The 20,438-nt window shown below is 37.6% G+C and overlaps 1 protein-coding gene across 4 annotated transcripts in view; it reads right to left on the bottom strand.

Annotated features, from left to right (window-relative positions):
* LOC131689068 (uncharacterized) overlaps positions 1–20,438 on the bottom strand; it is a 492,270-nt gene that overhangs the window by 336,804 nt on the left and 135,028 nt on the right. For all 4 annotated transcript variants that reach the window (XM_058973851.1, XM_058973852.1, XM_058973854.1 and 1 more), the window contains 3 exons: positions 9,867–12,201; positions 1,008–1,176; positions 615–728 (listed from right to left, as the gene is read on the bottom strand). In XM_058973851.1, the coding sequence (XP_058829834.1) occupies positions 615–728; positions 1,008–1,176; positions 9,867–11,724 (2,141 nt within the window). In that variant the 5' untranslated portion in view covers positions 11,725–12,201. The remainder of the gene's footprint in view (positions 1–614; positions 729–1,007; positions 1,177–9,866; positions 12,202–20,438) is intronic.

The raw sequence follows: 20,438 nt of genomic DNA, 5'->3' as shown, positions 1-20,438 counted from the left end.
GACAAGCGTAAAGTCAATTTAATGACCTATGCTGTCGGAGCCGACAAAAAGTTAAGTCACGGAAAACTTCCACCCTAAGCATTGTGCGACGATGAAACTCATTGAATGAGTTAGTTTTTGCCCTCACTAATTGGAAGTTTTCCGTGACTTAACTTTTTGTCGGCTCCGACAGCATAGGTCATTAAATTGACTTTACGCTTGTCCGGACATGCCGCAGACTCAGGTGATTCGCATTTAATGCCAAAAGATCCTGACTACTGCGCTGCAGAAGACAAAAAGCTAAGTAACCGGGAAACTCTAAGCTTGTTCATTGACCCTACTCCACACTTTTCTAAAACTTTCTTACTTCAAATCCTTGCTCTCCCTTGAGTACTATGGCTCTTAATATTTGAAAAATACTTCACCTTCCAGTCCCTTGCTAATTATATGTCGTTAAAATATAAAAAACCTATCATTAACTGCTGAATGACGAGATTTGTTCAACATTGAAAATAATAAATCAAGAATATTCAACAGCAATAAACCATTTCCCAATATCCTCATTCTTTCAACCGGTACTATTCCTGGTCCTGTATCACATCACCCCAACTGCATTTGCTCCGAGATGTACTCACCTATGTTTATGTCTTCTTTTATGTTCAGGCACTATTGAATCCAGCTCGCCGTGTCGGTCGGATTCAAGCTGTAGCGAGACGTCGTACATAAAGTCTTCATCGTATGGGAATTGGCTAAAATTGTTTCCGTGAGAGTGAGGAGGGGAAGATGAGAAAAAAAGGATCAGATAAGAGTATGTAGCGCAACATTGAACCGTTTAAGTCACTATTCAAGCCAATCTGAAAATCCCCCATAGATTATGATCCTATTGTGTTCATCAGACGGGGAGTCTGGGGTTTTTGTTTTTATCGTCATGATGCGCTTCCAGTCGATGAAAAGATATTCAATGAAAGGCTTTTTTATCCGTTGAATAGCAACGGTCCGCGCCCCCGGCTAGTCCGGTACAAACTTACATCGGTTGATTCGGTGGCCGACTGAGGATACAGTGCTGAAGACCGCTGCTTCCGAAACCTCCACTCATCCCGCTCGGTCCGGCCATCATCGATCCGCCTCCGCCTCCGCCCCCGCCGGTGCTAGTGGAAGGAAACACAATTACCGGGTCCGAACAGCGCTTCAAGTATTCTAGAACAGGAGGATGAGAGACAAAGTTACTTTGAGAAAATCGACGCTCTTGACACCGAGAACAGATGTGAAGAAAGAAACGTGGATGATTCGATTTGGTGCCGATGTGCGAGGTCCGGTCTCGTTGTTGGACCTTCGCTGGGTGATTTCTGGGCTGGTTGACACCAGCTGCTGGTAGGTTTTTCCCACCCCGGGGAAGAGCCATTTTAGTTGCCCGTTGTCCATTATTGGTCCTAATAGGCTAATACACGAGAAGTGGTCTCTGGGTGCAGTATGTTACCTTAGCTGAGAAGTGATGATGCATGGTGCCAAATCAAGATTGGTCGATGAGCTACAGATACACTTACGAACAGCGATACAGCTTGCTACTGCTAACATATACTATACATACATAGATAACGAATAAACGAGTGCAATACAGTTGATAGTTGCGGGAAAATGATGATGCTTAATTTAGCGTGTCAGCTCAGGATATTATCGTACGAATAGAGTGAAAGATGAAGTCCTTCATTACGGTATGCTTCTATCTTGTTAATACCGTCACATAGTATTATCCTTGATTGGAAGCCTGAGTTTAATCTGATTTATGAGGTTAATATCAGTCAATGCAAGAATAATTACATCATGCTGTCAAAAGAAAGCAGCACCAAAGGCAAACATGTTTCAAACCTATCAATAATTTAAATCAAATTTTATACCCTCCTTTGTATTAATATGGCTGTATTAGTATAAAAATCAAAGATTAGAAACCCCGTACAAAAAACGAGACCCTTTTTTTGATTTCTTACTTTCGGTTTCAGTCCTACTTTGTAGGAATGTTTTGAAAATTTTGATATGAATAGAGACAATGATTGTTCGTTCAATATACAATTTAGGTTATCATGTTCACGAAATAGCTAATCATAAAAATTTTGACTAAAATATCTCGCTAAACAGTGTCAAAAACATTCGAAAGAAAGATGAAATAAAAAAAAAGTAAATAAAACCACCGTTTAATTCTGTTGATGAACTATTCTACTAGAGGTACCCGCGCAGGACTTTCCAAGGAGTACGGTCTGTTAATAGTACTGGTACGTGTTGATTTGGTTTTTATACATACAAAGCGCGGTCTGACCAATGATAGTAGCTGATTTTTAGTTTGTTTGGTCATGTTGGAAGGAATTGATCGGACCGCATTATCATCATAACAACACCGTTGAAAACTCTTTATCGTACAAGCAATGCTTGATAGAATCCGCTCTAGTATATGATGAACGATCGGGTATGTATGATTAAGAAAGCTTTACAATGTGTATTCGAGTCGCGTCACTTAGTATGCCATTGCTAGGATTAAGATCCTCGGGTACGTGCATGATAACAAAATCACGGTACACACAGGTTTTTTTTACGCGGGGATATGTACCGCGTAAAAAAAAACCGCGTTAATTGGAAAATCCGCGTAAAAAACCGCGTTAATTGGAAAATCCGCGTAAAAAAACTCTAAGCAAAAGACTTAGAATATTTTTGGAAGTTTTTTTTGCGCGGATTTCGCAATTAACACGGTTTTTGCAAAAAATATTCTAAGTCCTTTTGAATGCAAAAGAGATTTTCGGAAAGATGGAAGAGACGGGGCTGGAAGACTCCTTATGGCTCACACCCCAACAATATAGGTATTTTCGGAATGGTATTGAAGGGTAGGTGCCAGAAATTGATTTTTGGCGCCATTTTGAAATCAAATATGGCGACTTCCGGTTTATAACTCAATCAAAAAGGATATTATTGGAATGGTCTAGAGGAGTAGGTGCCAGAAATTGATCTTTGATGCCATTTTGAAATCAAAGATGGTGACTTCCGGTTTAGCGAAATTCGCTATAACTCAATAAATATGAATATTTTTGGAATGGTATTGAGGAGTAGGTGCCAGAAATTGATTTTTGGCGCCATTTTGAAATCAAAGATGGCGACTTCCGGTTTAACGAAATTCGCTATAACTCAATCAATATGGATATTTTCTGAATGGTCTTGAAGAGTAGGTACCAGAAATTGATTTTTGACGCAATTTTGAAATCAAAAATGGCGACTTCCGGTTTAGCTAAATTCGCTGTAACCCAATCAATATGAGTATTTTCGGAATGGTCTTGACGAGTAGGTGCCAGAAATAAATTAATCTGCACCTTCCCCGCAAGGTTTTCCATGGAAATTGATTTTTGGCGCCATTTTCAAATCCCAAATGGCGAGTTCTGGCTTAGCGAGATTCTCTACAACTTAATCAACATGAGTATTTTCGGAATGATTTTGACAAGTAGCAGACAAACGGTTGGCGTCATTTTAAAATTTTAGATGGCGACTTGCGGTTTACCGAAATTCCCGCATGAAAAATTTGGACAATCATTCAAATCGCCCTCAAATATAAGATCTAATCATAAACCAGCAAAATGCAAAATATTTTCATGTGTTCATCCAGGAAAGTGCGGTGAGAATACAAGAGAGAGAAGAAAGAAACGTATGTGGTGTGAGTTGGGGGTTTGAATTTATTCATATTGCTTAAATTTAAGTAAATTCAACTGTTTAATTAAAACTATTTGAACAACAACTTCAACTTCCAAAAATACCGATATTGATTGGGTTATAGCGAATTTCACGAAATCGGAAATCGCCATCTTGGATTTAAATATGGCGCCAAAAATCAATTTTTGGAACCTACTCGTTAAGATCATTCCAAAAACACTCATATTGACTGGGTTATAGTGAATGTGGCTAACCTGGAAGCCGCCATCTTGGAATGCAAAATAGCGTCAAACATCGATCTTTGTCTACTACTCGTCAAGACCATTCCGCCAATACCCATGTGGCATGGGTTGTAGGGAATTTCCGCTAAACCGGATGTCACCATCTTGAATTTCAAAATGGCGTCAAACATAAATTTCTAGCACCTACTTGTCAATACCATTCCGAAAATACACATATAATAATTGGGTTATAGCGAATTTCGCTAAACCGGAAGTTGCCATCTTTGATTTCAAAATGGCGTCAAAAATCGATTTCTGGAACCTACTCTTCAAGAACATTCCGAAAATACCCATATTGTCAGGGTGCGGGCCATAAGGAAGTTTCCAGACTCGTCTCTTCCATCTTTCCGAAAATCTTCTAAGTCTTTTTCATTCAAAAGGACTTAGAATATTTTTTGCAAAAACCGTGTTAATTGCGAAATCCGCGCAAAATAAAAGCTGCCAAAATTCTTCTAAGTTCTTTGCATTTAAAAGGATTTAGAATTTTTTTTCAGACAGTCTTTTGCATTCAAAAGGAATATTTTTACTAAAACCGCGTTAATTGGAAAATCCGCGTAAAAAACCGCGTTAATTGGAATATCCGCGTAAAAAAACCGCGTTAATTGGGAAATCCGCGTAAAAAAACTCATAAAAAAACCGCGCGAAAAAAAACGCGTGAAAAAAACCTGGGTGTATTCTCAATATTACAAGCCATGGCACTCAAGGATGACACCACACTAGCGCTTCCGTTGTATTTATTTTATTTTCAGCAGGGGAAACCTACACGATGCCATTTTAATGATTATCCTATAAGACCCACGAAGGATAAATGTCTGTCCAGCTCAATGAGATATAGTTTACAGGAATCAACAAAAAAAATATTTTTTGCAGACGAAAATGTTTTAGTGTATCACGGTGTCTGAACAACTTTATTAAAAAAAATAGGGATCCGCGAAACTTCAGAATACGAAAGAATGGACTTTTCCCTTTCATTTGCAACCGATCGCAAAATAAGCGGTCGGGGGGTCTAGAAAAACTTTTTTTTAAAAGATTTTTCTTTGAAAACATAGATTTTACAATGATACTAGTTCACATTTTTGCTACTAGGTGGTACTATAGACATTCCAATTATACTAAAATTGAGAATCTGATGAAAAATTTCATTGTCTCCAACCTTGTAGAGAAATATAAATTGATATAAAATCATTCGAGAAAGTTATTATCATTTAATTAGTTTTTAGATTTGCGTAGGGCCTACTGGTTAGAAACTTGTTTTGCAAGGCCTCACAAAAAATTGTTATGTTTAGTTAAACAGTCTATTCAGATGAATTTTAATGTTTACAAAGTCTCATTTTAAACGGAAAAGTATATTTTCAGATTACGTCGGTTCTTGGGCGCAAATGATATTTTATGAATATGGAAGTATAGAGAAATGTAGACGAGACTTATTCGATATATTCTTACCTTTTAAAGAAGTTAGTGGAAATAATAAACAGATTGATTTTTTCAATCATGTATTCGTGTCTTCTTTATAATATCTATGTCCATTCTAGGGGATAGCTATTATAATCTAGAATTACTCTCCTTCCTGATCAGATTCTGCATGGTAAAATACAATCGGTTTAAATTCAATACTTTCTATTTGAATAAACTTAATCAGACAATTCGAGTCATAGTAACAAATGGCCGATTTTATTGCAACTTTCGATCAAAAATGATGTTAGTCCTTTTCAATATTAAAAGAAAGATGATTGAAATAGAGATAAAAATTTGAGTTTTAGGTACATGTTTGATAATTTTTGGGGATACATTCAGTAAATTCTCCTAGTAAGTTATGTCTTTTTATTGAACCCGTTTAATAGAAGATAAGAGCGAAGATTGTATGTCAACAAAACTGGAAACTCAGTCCAGAATCTGAAGACAGTAAAAGAAACACCCCTTTCGGGTAAAAGCAAAGATGCCAGATTTGAAGATTTGTATTCATTTTGAAGACATTTGAAATGTTGTGAAGACGTGTTTTTCATTTTGAAGACAAATTTGTTCGGATGTCTGACTGATTTCTGGCAGAATTCGGGCTCAAAATCAATAACCGATTCAGAATCTTGGCCGTTGAAGACAAATGAAGACATTTTTTTATGAAATGTGAAGACATTTGAAAAATATACCTGGTATCCCTGGGTAAAGGTTGTAATTTTTATATTGAGCTCCTTATTCTTTTTTGTCTATTTTACAATAGACAAAACTTTTATTTCTCATTGACTATTGCGATTTTTGTTCAGTGTATAGCGATTCCGGAATTTCTTCTTAAAGAGAATTATGCATACCTTCTCCTAGGTTAGGGCCATCCATAAATGACGTAGCATTTTTTGAGCGATTTTTAACTCCTCCCTCCCCCATATAAGGCTCCGTCATTTATGGATGGTCCCTTATGTGAAATGCGTTCCTTATAAAGTCAAAGTGTGATTGGAGTACAAGAAAAGCCTTGTAGGTATATCGTTCGATTAACAAAAATCCTCCAATTTTTCCTAAAAGTTAACAAACTTGAACCTAAATCTTATAGAATAATTTTTTTCCCATTATTTTCTTACTAATTTCGAAACGGTAAATAAGAATTTTCAAATGACTAAATATCAAATCGAGTTTGTTCAAATATAAATGTTTAAATTTTTAAAAAAGTGGACGTAAATTTTCATATGTCGCGTTTTTCAGAATAAAATATTGCTGAATCCTACAGGTATTCAGCGTTCGATCGAGAATTCCAAATCCTGTGGAAAACTCAGCCATCAAAGTGAAGCTCTCGAATTAATGGGTGAATTAAACAGAATCGATGGAAGCTGTTTATCGTGGTGCGGGAAGTGGTCGATCGATGCATTCATTCACGGAATCCACATGCCCGTGACCTAGCGCGAATATTCTCTTATCCACACTTCCAGGTGCTCATCGAATCACACGACGAAGTTAGAGAGCTTAGTGCAGTGGTAAGCAATTCTAAGGTCGACAGTTTATTGGGACCGATTGTAATCACGGCTGGCAACAGGATGACCAGAGAAACGATCAAAATGGTCGGAATCCGGAGAATTCTGAACGAACCGTTGGGTCTGACTGTGTAGGTCGACGAGCATAATCAACTGGTGGAGAATGGTGTTCCGGTGACCACGCCCAAAGAACTACAGACTCGAGACACGAGTAGGACCGACCGAACTATGTACAGTAGACTGTTCCAGTGCGTCATCATTCAGTAGGGGGAACGAAGCCATATCGACGTTGCGGCATACGTTGGTGAAGTGCACGAGTCCATAGCCAACAATGACATCACACCGTTCCTCACGAACCTGATGGCGAAACGTTGGGACGACTGATTGGATCCGCGCGCCTTTTTGAGGCTAGACTACTACTGTCCAGTTGAGCTCAGCCGGAAATGAACCGGAATTCTGGCTTGTTCCAGTTCGCGTTCCGGCTCCAGTGACACAACCAATTCTAGTTGGAATCGGTTGTGTCACTGGAGCCGGAGTACGAGCTGCAACCGGCCAGAGTTCCGGTTCATTTCCGGCTGAACTTTGCTGGGTAGTACTAACTAGGTTTTGCACCAACCTACATAACCCCATAAAATGAGTTGGATGAACTTCGTTTGACAGTTCTCGGTGGTTTGTTTACATGCGAGTTGCGTGAGTTCGAATGTAACAGATGAGCACCCGTTGCACTCGAACTCGCGCAACTGACGAAGTAGACAAACCACCGAGAACTGTCAAACATGAACTTCATTCATCATGAGTCCATTAGTGTCGTCAGCTTGTGGAACTTAGATCTCCTTTTCTTCTCATTCAGCATACGATCGGTACAAGAACCTGCAGCGCCACGGTGCAAGATGTGTCAAGATATGGTTGTCAATGTGATACTAAGAGATGTTCGGAATGAGCTCTGGTTGTGGCGACTAATCGATTTCTTTATCAAAAGCAGGTTGTTGAAATGAAGTGTTACGAGAACAATAAATTGTCTCCCAAGTTCCTCAGTTATCGTCCAGTTCAAATATGCAAGTATTTATGTATATTTGAATATTCGGGAACTCCGCGTACACACACGCACTAAACAGGACAATCATTGAAATTTGGTTTTTATGGAAGCGTTTTCGTGGGGTTTCCATTTTTTCTGTTCTCGAAGCTGTTTGGGAGTTTTTAGTTTTCGTGTTTAGTACTAAATAACCGATTTCGTCAATTTTATCTATCTATCATTTCAGAGAGCGAGGTGATTCCCAATTGATGACTAATAGACGCGGCCCCAGTAAGGTATTATAGAACGTATGAAGTTTATTGCCTTACTGGGTGCAGTCGTCCATAAGAGCGAGTAAAGGCGCTATAACCAAGGCTCATTAACCAAGACAAGGTGTAAATACCTTTGTCGCATCCCAAAGGACCAAAGGAGTGGCAATAACCTTCTTAGCCTAGTCACTCCCAACGATTTATCGTATTCTCTTTACACTGAAACGGTCGGTACAGTTGTCCTCGTTTCTTCCTCCTTCAAGATTCAAAATGATTCGTTAGTTAGATTATTCATTAAATGAATAATTGAATTACCGTATAATTTTGAAACATCTTTAAACCAAACTCTGCACAGTAGGCCTAGCCGTTTTTTTATTTGTGACATATTACACATAATATGCTTCAAATATTAATATTGACAAGAAAAACATTAAAGAATATCTGCAGTATTTTCCAGGCTGCTTTTATATACTGGCTGTGTAAGGGTTAGAATAGAATAGAATATAATATAAATGTTTAAATTTAAGCCAAATGTGTCTTGCAGGATATTGATGGAAAAGGATGTTGGTTCAAGATTATACCAGCCATCCTCCAGAACGAGGAAAGAAATGAAAAAGAAAAAACAAGAAAAAGAACAAGAAAAAGAAATGAAAAAGAAAAAAGAAAAAATAATAGTTTTGATGGAAAAAAAAACTGTTCCTTTTTACTACATTACCCAGCTTCTTTCAAAAGAGTCTCAATTTAATACAAATGTCTGCTCTTCTATATACCTCCTTGGTCATAAGATATAATTTGTGCGTAAGAACCGGTGGACTCTGGAAATATGTTTTTTTCTGCTTTCAGGTGGGACTTTGTCAGCACTCAGATTCCTCTGAATACACTGTTCAATTAAAGCCAACCATTTTTCAGATCCGAGTTTTTTTCGAATAAACTTGTTCTACCAAACACACCGTGGTATAGGTGGAAGTGAAGGTTCCGTTCATTCGTGTATTTGCAATAAATTGCCTAACAAGGTAGTGCTAGTTTGGAGTAGATATCCTAAAATGTGGATGATGCAGAAACAAATTACACCGATTAACATCAGAAATATTCTGCACGGAACACTGAGCTCCAACTGGTAGTTTGCCCGTCTATTGATTTTTACGTTCCGCCGGCCTGCTACTTAATGTTTCAGACAAAATAGCAAAACATTAGGAAATGACAATTTCTACCTCTGTGGCAAACAGAGCGTAGCTATGGGAAAAGATATTGTATTGCACAAGTATGAGTTTGGTTGAACACTAACGCATCATTTGGGAGCTTTTCGCTCACAGTTTGTGAGCAAAAAAAGCAGATGCATTTCCGCTCGCAAAGATTCGTTTTGGGTGTATAAGAAATATGTACCTAAAATTAGAACCACTCTGCTTAGTTATAAAATTGGCTTAACTCACTGATTTGGAGGATAGTGACATTAGCACTATTATTCACGATTGCTTATATATGAACCATCTCTGAACAAGGCGGTAAATACCAAAATTCCAAAATCTCAAATAGCGAAGAACTATATTTTGTAAGAAATAATACAATCCAATGAATTAGACCCGCCTATATTGGTACCAAATTAATACCAACCAAAAAATCCTTGACATTCTCAAGAAAGCATCATCATTTACCATTTTAAATCATCGAACCGGAGTTGTATACTTACTGTATTTCCTCTTGTTGAGCTTCTCCTCGTCGCTCTCGTTCAACTCAGCCATCACAACTGGATCGTCTCCGTAGTCACCCCAACCGCCCGCAGTAAGTGTCGTTGCTCGATTAGTGCTAAAACTGTCCCTACTGTAACGTCTACTTTTGTGTCGTTCCTGCTGTTTCGGTGGTTGCTGCTGATGCTGCAACAAGCTCGACGCACCACTGCTGGGCCTGTAGTGCAGCTCTACGTCACAGCTGGATTGTCTGAGGAAACCGTGCCGCTGCTTCCGACCGGGTGCACTTCCGCTTCCGCTCAGCTCACTAATGATTGTCGTTGTCAGTTGCGGTTTCGTTTGATTGCTGAATTCCTGATGCAGTTGAGCTTGTGCGGGAAAGTTGCCGGATCGGCTGCCACTGCCAGCAGCGGACATGCGATGCAGCTTGATCATATCACTAACCGGCGACGCGGACTGACGCATCGTTATCACAGGTAGATTGGGAGTCGTGAGCTGATTAAAGCTTTCGATCAGTCCCGGCGTTGGTGGTGGCGATTGGTCATAGACCACTACATCACTGAATCGTTTCGAGTGATAGTGATGATCGGAACTTGTGGAAGCCGGGTTCAATTTGTTCTTCCTACTAGCGCTACTACTACTGCTATCGCCTACTACTAATACTGACTTTTTGTGGCTACTACGCTTGCCATCCGGTGCTGGTTGCTTATCCGGCTGTATCACAATAGAGTTAAGATTGCTAGTGGCACCGCTAGTGTCCCCGTTGTCGGCGCCCGTTTCACGACTGAGATCGATCACGAATGAGGTGTCTTCGATGTCTTTCTTCGATTTCATCGAGGTCGTCTGATAGGTTGCAGTACTAAACGTCAGATGGCGAGCTTCGGTCGACTTCTGACGCTGAAGAATTGGGCTATTTTGGGCACTGATAGATTTGGCCTCGAGAACGCGCAACCGATGTGAGGTTGTACCGGGTAGTGATGGCTGCACCGATGTCTCACCACCGTATCTGCTAACATTCTTAATTATGGGAACCGGTTCGGAGGCTATGCTCCGTTTCATTTCGGAAATTTCACTAACATCCAACTCGACGGACACGTTAGTTGCACTATCTTCGAGGTCATACTGGGTACTAAGCGGATCGGAATGTGGTTCTATTTCTATGGATACACTAACTGGTTCTAATGTACTAGCTCGTTCCCTATACCGAACATCATTCGAAATGAACGATTTCCTATCGTCTTCTATTGATTGTGCTGTCGCTTCGCTTTTCTGTGCGATAGATTCATCAGCGAGGGAAACCTGGCCTACCACCCGACCAGTTTCCGCATCATCCGGGTCTAAATTTACCGACGTCACACCATCGACCATGCCGGAAATCCCATAACGAACTGCTTCCGGATCAAATGTCGATTGATAATCGTCCATTTTTCTAACCTCGGATTCGATGGCCAACACATTCCCATCGGTGTCAACCAACGAGGACAAATCGCCAACCTCGACGATAACCTCATCAGCACCATCACTAATGATTGAATTTTCCACCGGCAAACCTCCGATGGCTTCAGCTCCATCCTGACCCCCTTTCGTCGCTTCCTCTTCAGCTTCCTCATCATCTCCCTCGGAAACGTTTTTAGACCTGCTCCCTTCGATAGAAACATTTCTACCTAGTTTCCGGCAAGATTTCCTTCCGAACAAAATCCGCCGAATGACTTTGGACTTTTTGTTTCGCTTCTTTAGCTCGCACTCACGTTTAATTGCCAATATTTTGTTCTCTATTAGCGTCGAGAAGACGGTCTCAAACCGTATCGTTCTGCTCAAATCTTCGTACGTGTCGGTGCATACCGCCTTGTCAACCTTCATCTTCCGAGTATATCCTTAAACCTTGAACGGTGGCAGGACCAGCGGCAACGGTAGAGCATTGGTATAACCGCTCTCGCCGGAGCCGCCCTTTGCCGTGCAGAACCTCTAGAGCAGTCCCAAATCGCAACGCGGGCCAGTATTATCAGTGACACGCTTCCCCTCTGCTGCTGGTGGCCCCCAGGCCTGTCTCGCAACCCACCGGAACACAGACTATGTGCAGTTTTTCGCTGTCGACTATACTCAGCAGGGGAGTAATAAAAAGTTTTACTTTTTGCTTCAGAATACTTATCTCAGCAAAAATATCTTTCGCGAAAAAACAAACCGACAATCGACGAAGGATGGCTCTGTTTGCTGCAAAACTTCCCGGTGAAATTTCCGCCCGTTTCCGATTTCCTCTTTGATTTGGTTGAAATTCAGTCGGCGATAAATGAAGTTAATTGAGTCCATTCTCAAATGACATTATTCCGTTGAGGGGATCTGTGGAAATACAGGAAAGAAGCAAATATTACTCGACTTGAATGTTTAGTTTTATGTAGAGATATAAAATTAAATCTGAACATTGTGTTCAACCAGTTTTTGGACTGAAGAATTCAATGGCAGTTGCCCGGTTGGAGATTGAATAAATTAATTGGAAATTACATCCGGTTCGAAGGAGGTGTAGCGTTCAGTAATAATGTCCTGATTTAAATTAGTTATGAGATTTGTGTTTCGACTTCGTCTCACTGGAATCCGACACTAACTTAGTGACAGGACTAAGCTAGTGCTGGATTGACGCTAGCTTCATAAATGAAAACACGATTTGTGATTCTGAGTAAATCCCTAGTTCTGCATGGTTTTAAACAGTTTTCTCCTTAGTGGAGAAAAATAGTTATTACCATAAAACGGGGGAACATTGATCAATTTTTCTACAGTTTTCTTAAATAAATTTCTTCAATTATTTGCATTTTTAAAACAAGTACTGGTACCCATAGATTGAAAAAGTCCAAATTGTTTGGTAATTTATTTCCTTTTACTATAAAAACAAAAAAATGCTGTAAATTTTCATTCGTTGTTTTCGAGGTAACTTTGATCAGCAAAATATGTGTATCGAAATAAGAAGTAACGCTCCAAATGTTGTGTAAATTGTATATCGGCAGACTATTTTATAGCCCGATATTGTGTCGTCTCGCAAGAAAACAAAATTGCCTGGAAGGATACGGCCGACTTTTATTGATCTTTTTCGGTAAAAAAAAACGAAATTAAATCTTTAACAATAAAAATCTCTGAATTTTTCAACAAATTATTGGACAAAAATAATTACGGTTTCTAAAAAAGTGATCAGTTTACTTGAAGCTGGTTGATTTCTTCAATATACAAGGAATTGTTTGAACAGATTGAAACGGTGCATGAAAGTTGTATCATTTTCAATTTGAATTTGAGCTCATAAAAGGTACATTAAATGACGAAATATGCTGAACATGTTTAAAATATGGTTTGTATTTTGTTTCGATGATTTTGTTAGAGGGAATCAACTTATCGTACGTTACTGAAAAAAGTCTCATTTGATCAAACTTACCCCGGTGATCAAAGATACCTCATTTTACGGTACAGAAGTTTTCTCCATTACGGAGAGAAAAATAACGGTCCTGATTTAAATGAATGGCGCAACACATACCGCTCTTAATTATAATTGTGCTGGAAGAATGAACAGAAAATAACGTGAAATATCTCAGTGCTAAAAGTCTATTAAATTAACATTGATTTATCGTTTTATTACTTCAATTGATTACACCACGTCGATAATCCGTAGAGCGTAGAAACGATATGATCCGTATTTATTCTGCTGAACCTTTCATTCAGCAAAAAAACGGATAATCGGTCCAGCTTATGGCCAATGACGAGAAGAACGATATTTAATTGTGTTAACAGTGTGGCGTGGTAAAATGGGTTGTGAAATGGTAGTGATAATGAGAAAAACGCTAATTAAGTCGCGATTGTATCCGTTTTGTTCGCTTTTGCTTGACGCTTACGTTTATAGATCGCTTGCCATTGAACGTCCAAAAAAGGGCAGGGGAGATACCGAAACTTTGACATACCGTGAAATGGCACGCGCATTGACGAAAGCAGTTGTGAACACTGAAGTTTTAATTAACGTAATTAGTGGGTGGAAACGATTTCCTATTAAACTGCGCTAAAGTGAAAAGTTTTCCATGTTTTCAGTTTAGAATTGCTACGGAAATGTCTCGGGTTATATAATAAGTCAGTCGTCTAAAGCTATTATTGGAATGGTGAAGAATTGTCGGTTGTTGATCTTAGACATCACATTTTTTATTTCTAATTCGTTTATTTGACATGGCTCCATGCTTGAACTTAATGGACCAATGTGTATGTTTTGTATAATTAAAACAAAAACAAAATTTATTGTACTACCATTGAATCCTGCACACCTAGAAAAAATAGTGTAAATTTACGTCTCCTAACCCTGACATATACGAGCATCAAAAATGACTTAGTTTTACGTTTGGTTTTAATTTTACATGACGTTTAATTTCCTGAATCATGTAATTTTACTCTACATAGAGCGTTTGTTCTGGTATGAAGTGTAATTTTATGTCATTGCGCATGTAAAGTATATGTATCATGTAAAATTAAACGGAACACGGTAATGTTCCGTCATTTCGTGAATTACGAGTTGTTGAATTGTGTCATGTTTGCAATTACGTCAACGATAAAATTCAGATTTTTTTGGTGTGTGCGCACGAAATTCACCATTCCGTGCGGAGATTTTTTTCCGTGCCGGTGAAGCATTTTCAGCGTCACCTGACAATGGATGGACATTGGAAGCTACATTTTCAAACCAAACCAGGTGGTAGTAAATTGAATTAGTTCGTAAAAAGTGTTCGTTATTTGGGATTTAGTTTAGCGGAATTTAGATTTGGGATCGTAAAAAAAGTTCATTTTTATCAAAATTCGTTTTTAAAATACAACATGGCGATTTTCGGTTGAGCAGGGGTAAAGGTATATTGGGAAATTCTTATGTGACCGCACTAATCAACCTGTAACTCCGAAACCGAAAGTCAGATCAGGATGAAATTCAATAGCAGTCAATTGAAGCATTGCATAAAACATTTCAAATTTGGAAGATGGTGGAAATCGGTCAGGAATTTTCTGAGGAATAGGTGTGAAATTTACTCTGAACATTGGCATGTTCTCCAGGGCATTAAGACCGTCCTAGGTGGGTAATGTGATTAACGTGAGTACAGGCCTTCAAATCTAAGTAATTTAACACCGATTTTAATAAGTTTCGCATCATCTAGATGACATGGTGGTATCAGTTTATATCGGGATTTACTGTATGATTGCATTTCCCAACTAGTAATTTCAATAGCAACCTATGCCTGATAATCGAATGGTATAAGAGTTTTCTGCCCTTTAATGCAATTGTGACGTTAGCACCAAAATGAAAATTTGTCAGGAAACTAATTTGTGTGTTTCGATATGTTTTCAAAAGCACGATTATTATTTCGACTATCTGTTCTGTATAAAATGTATACAATTCATCGTAAATAATTGTCAATTGCTCTAATTTTCATTGTAAATTTTAGCTAACGTCACTTTTGCAAAAAACAGCGATTTCTAACTGTTAATAAGAGATTCTGACGTACGTATACAAACCAATAGTGCCGAGTATAGCGTGTCGTGTATTTTCAAGAGTTTCAACTGAATTGCCTGCAAATGATCATGAGTTCATTCAAGTTCCCTAGGTTGTAAGTGGTGGTCTGGCCAGATGGTAAGTTTTGGATTTATACGGATCCCGATCAGAAACACATAACAGAAATATTTCAAAACTTTATCTCGCATTGTTATTTGTTATAAATTTTTGTTATTTTAACTATTAACGAGACCTAATTTATAACACAATATGATACACAAATTGTGTTCTGTTATTTTATAATATATCAATGAAGTAATAGAATACAAACATAAAGTGCACTTTTAAAGTGGAATAAATGTTCGAAAACTTTTCTAACAGTCAAGATCGCATATTTTGGAAATCATCAACCTTGGAGGTTTAACCAACTCAAAGAAGCTTTCCAACATAAAAAACGCATCTTTTGACATAATAATTTTGGTGAATAAATCTCTCGGAAAAAAAATTACGGAGAAGTAACTCTTTAAAAATAGTAAGCGATTTTGTGTCTTCAGTAAAGTTGTTGATAATGTCATTTTAAACTAGGGGAGCCCGGGGCTAGTTGGCGATTGGGGTAAGTTGGCGAAAGCCCCTTTTCTCCGTTTCTATTAAACATAAAGCGTTGCCTCTCGTTGTGTACCTCAAGTAATGTGAAACACATTATCCGATGTGTTTTTGTTGCAAAACATTTTGTTTTGTTGAAATTGTGGGCGATATTGTGTTTTCGAACATACCAAGTAAATTTTCTAAATTTTAAATACTTTGCGGTATTTAGGGTGATTTTCAATCTATTTTCGAATGATTATATTTTTCGATAGCGCGTGAAAAGAGCTTTCAATATTCGTATAGATATTAATTCTATTCATAAACAAAAGTTATTTTTTAAAAAGTTTTTAAAAAAATATGCGGTTGGGGTAAGTTGGCGGTGCTGCACGCGGGGCAAGTTGGCGGTACTATTTACAATGCAAAAAAGTCATCAAAAAATTTTATTTCTGGAAATAACTCCAAAGTAAGAAAATCTTTTTCTTCTGTATCTTGCCAATGTAGGAGACATTTATTCCGGCCAATAGCACGAAAAATTTCGAAAATTTGCTTTTGAGTAGGGAGTAAGCGTCAAAGTCAAAATGTCGGGGTATTGAAACTGAAATATAATAGCAAATGTCGGTTAATATACAGTTTTCCTCGAGAAGACATTCAGCACGTTCCAAAAGGACCCTTGATGTAATCTCCATTTGACTGCTTAGTTTTTGGCAGATTCTCACATACCGCCAACTTACCCCGGGGCCGGGGTAAGTTGGCGGGTTTTCCGCGTCACATATTTTTGTCTCTAAAAAAGAAGACAATGCATCAAACACTTTCAAAAAAATCAGAGATGTTGCCAACAGTCTGCTTCATGCCGCGTGTTCTATTTTGCAAGATCTACCTACATCAAAGCGGTAAAAATTGAAAACTGAAAACACCGCCAACTAGCCCCGGTCTCCCCTACTTTGTTGAAAATATTTAAGTTACATGAACGCAGTATATCGAGATATAAAACTATATTTAAGAAATTTTCTTGAAACCAGATTTTCTCTCATAAAACTTTTTATTTAGGCTTAAAAGACTACCTTGAATAGAATATGAATTATATATATTGTTTATATTCAGCAGAAGAGATTTATCAATTGCTGTATTATTAGAATAACTTGTTTTAAAGGTTTAATTTCACACATAGTCTAATATATTTCAATATTATGAATACACAGAATATTCAAGTCTTCAACAAAATTAGTTACGGAATGTCTGCCACATTTTTCTTTTCATTTTGATTATAGTTTTAGTTTTTTTTTTTCAATTTTAATTATAGAAGCTTTAACCTTAGGGTTTTACGGCTCTTTTTTATGTTAGAAAAACTTCTAGCCTGATGTACGTGGGTGGGGAATCGAATCCAGGTGAGCTGCGTACAAGGCCATCGACTGACCAATTGCGCTATACCCGCTCATACGACAAAGTTGTTCGAAATAGCTTTTCGAAAACTTTGCTGAAGACATTAAATATCGAACTAAATTTGTTTAAAGAGTAAATTCTTTTAATTACTTCTAGGAGGAGTATTAGAAGAGGTGCTGCTTTACGTTGTAATATTCTTCAAATTTTTACTTTGAATTCGGTGACGGTTTACTATAACTTTTGATTTGTTTTAGTGGCTTTATCAGCCTTTAAATAATGAGTAGAACGCATTTTAATTTTTGCTCGACGTTTCGATGCTGTTTGGCACGTTCTTCAAGGAATACTGATTTTAATGTCGTTATTAGTCTAATATTACATGTTTTTGTACATAAAAATAGTTCGTTCTTTGTCTTTGAATGTCGATGCATATCAATAAGTTTGACGCTGTGTTTTGCCTACTCTTCAATGATACTAAATATTTAAAATTGACAGTTTCGAAATAATGTAATCGTGTCCGTGGAAAATGTTTTAGAGCATTAATTTTGCTTTTCTTCACTACTAAAACTCCAGAAAAAGTCCTCGTGCACAAAATATTATTACACCATTCAATTCAACACCCAAATAATCACTATTAATTGCCTCTAACTTGAAATATATTAAACTTTTTTTCCAATCCTGTTTAGAGGCTATTTATAAAATTTATGATGCAACAAAAATCAAATGCTCATAAAAACCGAACCGACCTGCTAGAGACAAAAGGAAAATGTCATTTTGCATTATTTTCCTGACACTTTCCAAAATATTATTGTCGTTGATAATCGCATTAAGGCACTTTAACGACGATCTATGAACAATGCAAACCTGTAAAGTCATACGAACACACGGAGAAATTTTACGGTCCATTCCGGCGATTTTTTTTCACAGGACGAAATTTTAAGTGAATAATCCTGTCACGCGGCACATTAAAGTACACTAGCTCGATTTTATACGAACAATACCATCACATGTAAAGCCATCCGGGCACACAGCAACACTTTATAATCGATTCCGGCTAATTATAATTTTAGTGTAGTTATGGGTTAATAATACCATTACATGGTTTTATGATGATTGTGAATTTTTTTGCGGTTATCGAAGTTTGAATGACTGTAGCACCGACTATACTAGGGAAGTGCACTGTTAAGAACGAAAATGGCATGAGTTTTTGATTGTGCAGTAATCGTCTTTTGCTTAGAAATTTGTACTCTAAACAACACACGCAATAACCGTGAAAATCACTGAGGTTTTAATGGAAGTATTTTCGTAGGATTTTCATTTCTGTTCTCAGAGCTGTGTGGGTTTTTTTTTGTTTTTATGTTTAGTACTAATTAACCGATTTCTCCAATTTTCTCTATCATTATTTCAGATAGCGAGTAAAGGCGCTATAACCTTGGCTCATTAGCCAGGACAGGGCTAATAACCTCTACCTCATCTCAGGAAGTTAGGACCAAAGGAGTGACGTTAACTCTCCTAGCCAAGTCACTCCCAACGATTTATCAAACCCCCATCAAGCTGAAACGGTCGGTACGATTGTCCATGTTTCTTCCTTATTCAAGGTTCAAAATAATTTGTTGATTAAATTATTCATTAAATTAATAATTTGATTGCCGTATAATTTTGGATCATCTTTATTTTGTACGCTGAACAGTTGGCCTGGCCGCTTTAATAAATGTGTCGTATTGAATATGTACCGCAAACATTAATATTGACAAGAAAAATTGCAGGCGAATGTCTACAATTTTCCAGGATCCCTACATGTATTAGCTGTGTATGTGTAGATTAGACTAGACTAGACTAGACTCCCACGGTCGGTTGTTTGGAGCTCGAATTGCTATAGTTTAGGGAAAAAGTAAATCACTTTCGATGGCCGGCTATCCAGAGTCTAAACACAAGAAAAACATAACTAAATATCTTTGTGCTCTGAGTATTCGAACACGCGGAGACTAACCATCCCAGCGCATAAAAACATATTCATTTCGTGGTTGCATTGCCTGCTTGTAGCGAATCCTAGACCTGTCCTTCAATCTAACCCCTTAATACCTATGGAAGCTTCGCTGAGTCGGTGGCCTTTCTTAAGTAGGTAAAACATCAACATTTCCTATCCTGAATATCGTTGATGCTGGTCGTAGCCGGCAATGACGATTCTCAAGCTATTGGTTAATTGGAATCGAAGAGATATTGTTGATTCCGGAACATGTATCTTACAAGCAATTTGAGTTAAACTACCTTTAGACAACATGATCATCATTAGTATACAATCCACAAATAGCACCATGCTTTTCAATGCTAAACTAATTTAGTTGTTTGAAACATAAATTTGGCACATTACCAGTAAAAGTAGCATGATTTAGTCAAGAATTTCAAGGTTATACAGAATAATTTTTCACAAAATAATTGGCTTACGTCGCTTACCCTTAGTTTTTGAATATCATTTTTCCAATTTATTTATTTCATAGTTTTGATTCATTTTGTTTATTTTATTCATTTTGAACATTTGACTAATTTTAAATATATGACCATTTCGTTTTACTTATTTATTTCATTCCGCATTCCTTTATTCATTTTGTTCACTTGAGTTCATTTTATTCGTTTCAATCTTTGGATGCATTCTGATCAGTTAATTCATTTCATGCATTTTATTCATATTATTCATTTAACTTGTTTTATATACTGTTTTCATTTTATGGATTTTATTCATTTTTTTACAGTTCAAACATTTTATTCAGTGTCTTTATTTTGACAATCTGACAATTTTTTTCAGTCAATCATTTTATACATTTCATTCAAATTATTAAATTAGCACAATTTAGTCAACTTTTTGGGGAATATTTTAAAAACAAACTTTCAGTCCATCTTCTGACCTCGCATAAAGCAGAAGCAAAAAATCGCTACCCCATAGGCATCAGTGAAGCAAACCAGCGCTTTGTTCTATATTCAGTGCAAAAACAGTATTGTATCGTTTCCGCTGAGAGTGAAATGAGTTTGCCAAAAGAAACAAAAGTGCCCGTGCTACGGGTCAACACAATTTCGATCGACTTTAATAAAACTCGTGTTAGATCCACATTTCAGGAGCTAGAAC

Source organism: Topomyia yanbarensis, chromosome 3 (assembly GCF_030247195.1).
Source record: "Topomyia yanbarensis strain Yona2022 chromosome 3, ASM3024719v1, whole genome shotgun sequence".
NCBI classification, from domain to species: Eukaryota; Metazoa; Arthropoda; class Insecta; order Diptera; family Culicidae; genus Topomyia; species Topomyia yanbarensis.
This window is presented reverse-complemented; position numbering and strand designations above follow the sequence as displayed.